The following is a 7,041-nucleotide window of genomic DNA, read 5'->3' on the forward strand; positions in this document are numbered from 1 at the left end:
TTTTAGTTGTTGTGTAATAAATGATGAATGTTCTAAGCTGTTTATGCACTTCAAAAAAAGAAAGGGCAGATTTTTTTCACTGTTGGTCAGTGTGGTTTTAATTCACTTCAGCTGTTCTTAAGGCTGAACATCTCTTTTCATATGTTTGAGTATTCTGATATGTTAAATTTGCTTTCTTGGGACCTTTTTTAGTGGACATAGCTTAATTGAAATTGCCTTTTTTTCTTTAAAGGATGTAGAAAGTTGTATTTAATTGGCATCCAGAAAAGTTGAATTATATTAAGGCAGTATAAAGCTTTAATTTCAGAGAGGGCAGCACACCTGTTACATGAGGGGTTGCTTTAGGCTTGTTTTGCTTTCAGAATCATTTGGTGTAAGTGCTCTGGTGCAATTTACTCCAGGTTTGCACTGCAGAGCAGGACACTCAGCACCACACATCCACTTGGTCACTCCCCAAAGGGGTGGGGGGAGAATCAGAAGGGTAGAAGAAAGTAGTGGTTGAGACAAAAAAATGTTATGGCTGTTAAGATTTGGTGAACCTCTCTTGAACAAATGCTCTTGGAAATCTTGGGGTAAACAGTTCCTCTTCAGGACCTCATGTCCCTGCAGATGCTTCAGTCTTGGTAAATCACATAAGATAATTAATTTACATTTGTGTGTGTGTGTAGAATGAGAGCACCTCTTGGTGCTGAGCCCACGTTTCCCCCTGAGCTCAGGTGGTGCAGAAGCTGACGCAGATGATCGGGAAGAACGTGAAGCTCTATGACATGGTGCTGCAGTTCCTCAGGACACTCTTCCTGCGCACCAGGAACGTCCACTACTGCACGCTCAGAGCTGAGCTCCTCATGTCCCTGCATGACCTGGAGATCAGCGAGATCTGCACTGTTGATCCCTGCCACAAGGTACCAGTCACGTGGGGCAGATGGGGGTATTTGTGGAGAATTTGCTGGAAAAAATTAGTCCTTTCTGTAAAGAGAGCTCAGACCTTGAACCTAAATATCGTCTTATATTCCTTGGACCTTCAGGTGAAAACTTCATCTTGGTTAACCAGCAGTTTGCTTTCATTTCATAACCCATGCATCATTCAAATTTAGGGTGCTTTGGAAGTGTTAAAAGCAATGTCTAATCTGACCTCTCTTCTATGTGGATGCTGCAGAAATAATAAAAAACATCAGCTGGCCCCAGATTCTTAATCCAGGCTTCCCTCCCAGTTGTGGATTTGCTCCATCTGTCAGTAAACACAGAAAATACTTTGAATATTGAATGAAAACATGAAACATGAATGAAAACATGAAACTATTCAAACATTGGGAAGTGACAGAGGGGTAATGTCACAGGAGGATCTTGTTACTGACCCCTTGTTCATGGTAGGATCACTCTGACCTGGAACAAGGCCTTTTCTCTGAAGTAGTTAAGTTTTACATGTATTCTGCTTAAGAAATAGTTCAGTAATACAGCTCTAAAGCAGGAACACCTCCACTATCAATATTCCTTTATTTAGGGAGTGGGAGTGCTATTGCAATGGCCAAACTAAACCACATTTTTATTTCTAAATGATGCTGCTTCTTTCTCAGTCTCCTACTTGTGTAAATCCACAGGTGTGCAGGGCAGTGGTGGATTTAATAAATGCCTGCTCCTTCATTGTCAGGAAATGCTTTCCCTGGAAGTGAGAAAGTGACCCCAGGTTAACTTCCCTGGGCATTCCTAACCTGCTTTTGGGGTGTTGGCCTTTCTGACCTCTGTGTTTGTCACCAGTGTGGTGCTATGCCTAGGTGCATTAATGAAGCATCTCAACTGCAGATATTTTGAGGTCTTTCTGAGTCTGTTTTCTCTGACATCATGTGTTTTATTGCTGGTTTAATGAGTTCATAAAGCTCCCTCCATTTGCTGGCAGTTCACCTGGTGCCTCGACGCCTGCATTCGGGAGAAGTTCGTGGACAACAAGAGAGCTCGGGAATTGCAAGGATTCCTGGATGGGGTGAAGAAAGGACAAGAACAAGTGTTGGGGTAAGGCCCTTGGGCTGTTCATTGGGAAACTGAAATTGGCTTCCTGGCACTCACAACATCTGACAGGTGTTAATTCTTCTCTAAAACCAGCAAACCTCCAGCAGCACCTCTGTGCAGTCACAGAGTCACAGCCAAGCACAGCCTGGTGGCAAAGCTTGCACTGCTTCACTTGCCACCCTTGAGTCTCCCCTGTGGCCTCATAACAAAATTCAGGAGCCTTTCTTAAGGAGTCAGAATAACTTAGGAATGACTTGTCTGGCTTTAAACCCAGAGAAGGTGGGCTGGTGATGTTTGTCAGTTGAAGTACTTCATTAGCTTCAAATGACAGCCCTGCTGTGATCTGGTACACTTACATGTCTGGAAGGTTGCCCTCACAGTATTTTATTTAGCTGGTACTTTCAGATTTTGTCCATTGGTATTTTAAACTATTTAAGAATTCACTTTTACTTGTTGTTTTTCAAAAGCCTCTGAGACCTTTCTGTCCTCAGCACTCTGGAGATGGTTAAAACCTGCCAGCTCAAAGAGCTGGGGCCACCAGAGCCCCACTGCCTGTGGGCTGCCTCCCCACAGACCTTCAGCTGGCTGTGGGGGATTTTGTGCTTGATCTCACTGCAGAAGACTTTCACAATGGTTATTTGTGCTCTTTCACATCAAAACCACCATGAGTGTTAGTTCTTTACAAGGCAGGACAAGGTTCATCAGGTGCACACAGCTGGGTTTGGATCTGTACCATGGGGTTGTTGGGTATGTATGATAAGTGTTTGGTTTTTACTTCTTCTCAGGGACTTATCAATGATCCTGTGTGATCCCTTTGCCATTAACACCTTGGCCTTGAGCACCATAAGGCACCTGCAAGACCTGGTTGGGCAGGACACCTTACCCAGGGTAAGCATTGCAGCTTGTGTAGCTGACCTGGACTGTGCTCTAGGCTGACTGACAGCCATCAGGGAAGGACTGGCACCATCCAAGGCTCATTAAGTTCCCAAATGTGGCAGTTGGAACAAGGGAAACATGACTCCTGTCCATTTGCAGCACCTGCTGCAGAGCTCTGCGGGAGCTCTTTGGACATGGTGGGCATTTTGGAACTCTCCAAACTGACCATGAATTCTTTGCATGGCTCATTCTCCTGGCAGCTGTGCAAATACAGAATGATGTGTAGAATCTGTGCCTCCCTGCTTTGTCCCTCCATCAGTTTGTCTGACAGCAGCACCTTCCTCCTGCCACGGTGTATGCCATGGGTTTGTTTGCACAGCTCTGGTCTGGTGGCTGAGATAAAACACAGTTCCTGCAAGTGGAGTCTGCAGGAGGTGCTGAAGGGTTAAAGAAGGGCACCCTGACAGGTGTCTGAACAATGGGAGCCACTTTCTGTTTTATCCCCGAGTTGTTAAATGTTCTTGCATGGAGCAACTTCCTTGTGACAGTTTAAGACTGAAAGTCGTTTGGGTTTCAGGACACAAACAATCTGTTCTTACACACCCTTTCTTCTCCTTTCTTCTGCTGAGATGACTTGGTTTGTACTCTCACACATTATATTCTAATGCACTAATTGGGCTGGACACATTTTAAAAACGTGCTCAGATGGCTGCAAACTTCCTGGTGCATTATAAATTTACAAAGCCTCCCCAAACACTGAGGTGTGGCAGTTATTTGATGCCCATTTGAGGATCAGTTTTCAATTAACTTGAACTGAATGCCTTTAGCAGTCTTGGACAAAGCTGCTAATCCAGAACAGCTTTGAATATAAACCACTTCTTCCAAATAAATATCTCATGTGAAGATTAAAATAGCTGTTTTTCTTCTCCCCTTAAAATTGGAGGAAAGCCCGGATCTGCTTCTGCTCCTTAGGATGCTGTCTTTGGGACAGGGGGCCTGGGACATGATTGACAGCCAAGTCTTCAAGGAACCAAAAATGGTGAGCCCTTTTGATGTTAAGAATTTAACACAATTAATCAAATTTAGACTTATTTATTATTGCATTCCTGATTAAACATTTGTTCTCCAAAGGTCTCATCAAAGCTTTCTTGGGAAAAAGCAGTGGTCACAGAGCAGCTGTTCTGGACATGCTGAGAGCTTCCATTACCCACCTTTTTATTTCCATGGGTGCCTGGTCCTTACTGTTGTAAAATCAGCCTGTACCTCTGTTAAATACTCCACTGTTTGCTCATTGCTCTCTCATTTTTCCTGGAGTCTTGCACACAACTGATGGGTTTGTAGAACACATTTTGCATGAGGAAAGCAGGATTTCCAGGACTGGTCTCAAACTCTGGTAGCAGTTCAGAAACTTTTCATTGACAAGAAAAAATGTTCTTTTTTTCCCTCCCAGCTCTCTGTTACAGCAGTTTAATGTAGTGCCACATTGAGCTGTAATCTTTCCATGCTTTGGAAATCCTTTCCCAGTGTTACAGGAATCCCTGGTGTAGCTCAGCTGAGGGCAGGAGGGCCAACCCTGGTGTTGCACAGCAGGGCTGTTCCTCAGGAGGAATTTGCTGTTTCTGTTCTGAACTATAAAGCAGTAAATGTTTTATAAACACCTAGGGACACATTTGAAGTCTCTAAAATGCATTCACTCCTGGCTGATAGGATGTTTACATTCACCCAGGGAGGGTGTGCATAACACTGGGACTGTAGCAGTGAGAGTGACCAGTAATTCTGAAGGTAGTGCTGTTATTTGTGCTCTCTCATGAACCTATAAGGGAAAATGTTCCGTTTCTTTCCAAAGGGAGTCTCTGAATCAGTCTTTAAAATCTGATTTATTTGTGCTTGTGTTACCACAAATAAGCCTCTGGGCCATGCTGGGAGTCACTGATTGTTGACATCAGCAGTTTGATGTCATCCTGAACACATCCCATGCCTGCAGCAGGGCTGGGAAGGGCCTCTCAGAAGAAATGCAACACAATTGTCCAAAGAAAGGGTTTGAGCAGGAGTGTTCCTATAGTGAGATGAAGCAGAGTTTTCCTAATTACCATGGAACTGTGTGGAAGTGAATTATTCAGGAATTTTGACTGGAACTGGATGTCTGTAAGCTGGTTTTCCTCACTGTAGGATGAGGCTCCTCACACTGCCTTGCTTTTGTCACAGCCCTTCAGGACCATCAGGTGGCATGAAGTGACTGATGATGGCTTTGTTCTTTTCCCTTTGTCCTTCCCTCCCTCCAAGGAAGCCGAGCTGATCACCAGGTTCCTGCCCCTGCTGATGTCCTTTGTGGTGGATGACCACACCTTCACAGTGGATCAGAAGCTGCCTTCGGAGGAGAAGGGACCAATCCCCTACCCCAGCGCCATTCCCGAGGCTTTCACCAAGTACGTGCCTGGCCCCACCCACTGCAGGGTCTGGCTCCAAAGCAGCAGGGAGCCAGCCGGACCTGGCAGGGGAAAGCTGCCTGTGCGAAAGACAGGGCTTCCTGGGATGAGATTCAGTGCTAATTAATCGAGTTTGAACTTTAACAAAACAGGTTTCCCTTGTGCTCCCTCAAATAAAATTTATCTACATAAAGTAGTATTTCCTATAATGGACCATTCTCTCATTGAATATGAGACTATTTGGTGTTTCTGTTCAGCTTCCCAGGCAGTGAATGCTGAGTTAAGGGTGATATTTGGGTGCAGCTGGATGAGTGCCCATGTTGAAGAGCACTATTTGAAATCATAAAGTTGCCATTTTTGGCACCCTCACTCTCTCTGTTGATCACCTGTCACTCCAGGGACATCAGAAAGATAATTAAAACCTCTGTGTGCTCTGCTGTGTTCAGATCTTCCACTGATTTCTAGCACAATTCTTGTCTGTGTGCCAGAATCTGGGATACTGAGTCCTGGTAGTTGTGCTCTCCTCTATCACAGTGTTATGTTTGACTTTTGGGAGACTAAAACATTATTGGATTTTGTATAATTTTTGAGTATTAGGACTTATTCTAAAGGCCATTTTGAACAGCACTTTTGTCAGGAATACATTATAACTGTTGACAGTTAAATGCAGCTATTTGCAGAATGTTCAGTTTTTCTGGAGTGTGGTAGTGAACACAGGGATGATCCATCTGCTCACTCACTGAATAGCTGCTCTTCAGTGGGTTTGAGATTAGCCACTGCTGTGCCTGCTTGATAACCATCCCAAAAGTACTTTAAAACTCTTAAAAATTAAAAAAAAATGATATGTTTATTGATTAATAAATTTTGCTTGTGTCATAACAGGTTCTTGCAGGAGAACAGAATAGCTTGTGAGATTGGGCTGTATTACATCCTTCACATCACCAAACAGAGGAACAAGAATGCTTTTCTGAGGCTCCTGCCAGCACTAGGTAAGTTTTTGTCTCATCTTCTGTTTGCCTTATATTGGACACCCAGGAGGCCACTAAACCTGGAGTGACAGAGATGTCAGACCAGGAACATGATGTTCTTCTGCCTTTGGCTCTTCTGGTGACTTAGTTGTGAGTCCTTGCAGGAGTGTTTGGGTTCTGCAATTTTCTGCTGATGTGAGAGTTTGGGGACGGTGCTGAGGGCAGTGGTTCCTTACATCAAGGCCTCCATTAACAATGAGATCAGTTGAGAACCATTTGGAATTAATCTGAAAGATAACAGAGCAGGTGCCCCAATTCTGCTGCTGCCCAAAGTGATTGCAGGTGCCCAGAAGTTGCTGGGACTTGGCTTTGTGTGGTGGAAAAGCTGGTAACAAAATAGGACTGAGCCTAAATTTTTTCACCAGTATTGTCTTGTTCACTGACTCCTCTAGGATGAGTTGCAGGAGAGCTCTGGAGCAATCTGCTCCTAATCTTTTATGTCTGAAGGATCAAAGCCACCTGCCTGGGCTGCCTGTTAGCAAAGGAAGTGAGAGAAAAATGACTGAAAGGAAATAGGCTTACATTAGATATTGGGGAGGAATTGTTCCCTGGCAGGGTGGGCAGGCCCTGGCACAGGGTGCCCAGAGCAGCTGTGGCTGCCCCTGGATCCCTGGCAGTGCCCAAGGCCAGGCTGGACAGGGCTGGGAGCACCTGGGACAGTGGAAGGTGTCCCTGATGATGCCAGGGGTTGGCACTGGATGAGTTTT

The 7,041-nt window shown here is 44.7% G+C and overlaps 1 protein-coding gene across 1 annotated transcript in view; it reads left to right on the forward strand.

Annotated features, from left to right (window-relative positions):
* The window catches only part of NELFB (negative elongation factor complex member B), an 11,062-nt gene that overhangs the window by 2,253 nt on the left and 1,768 nt on the right, over positions 1-7,041 (forward strand). Inside the window, exons 5-10 of the mRNA XM_005423799.2 lie at positions 717-902; positions 1,895-2,007; positions 2,790-2,892; positions 3,824-3,919; positions 5,164-5,306; positions 6,189-6,295. Coding sequence (XP_005423856.1) covers positions 717-902; positions 1,895-2,007; positions 2,790-2,892; positions 3,824-3,919; positions 5,164-5,306; positions 6,189-6,295 — 748 coding nt within the window. The remainder of the gene's footprint in view (positions 1-716; positions 903-1,894; positions 2,008-2,789; positions 2,893-3,823; positions 3,920-5,163; positions 5,307-6,188; positions 6,296-7,041) is intronic.

This window comes from Geospiza fortis, unplaced genomic scaffold (assembly GCF_000277835.1).
Source record: "Geospiza fortis unplaced genomic scaffold, GeoFor_1.0 scaffold85, whole genome shotgun sequence".
NCBI classification, from domain to species: domain Eukaryota; kingdom Metazoa; phylum Chordata; class Aves; order Passeriformes; family Thraupidae; genus Geospiza; species Geospiza fortis.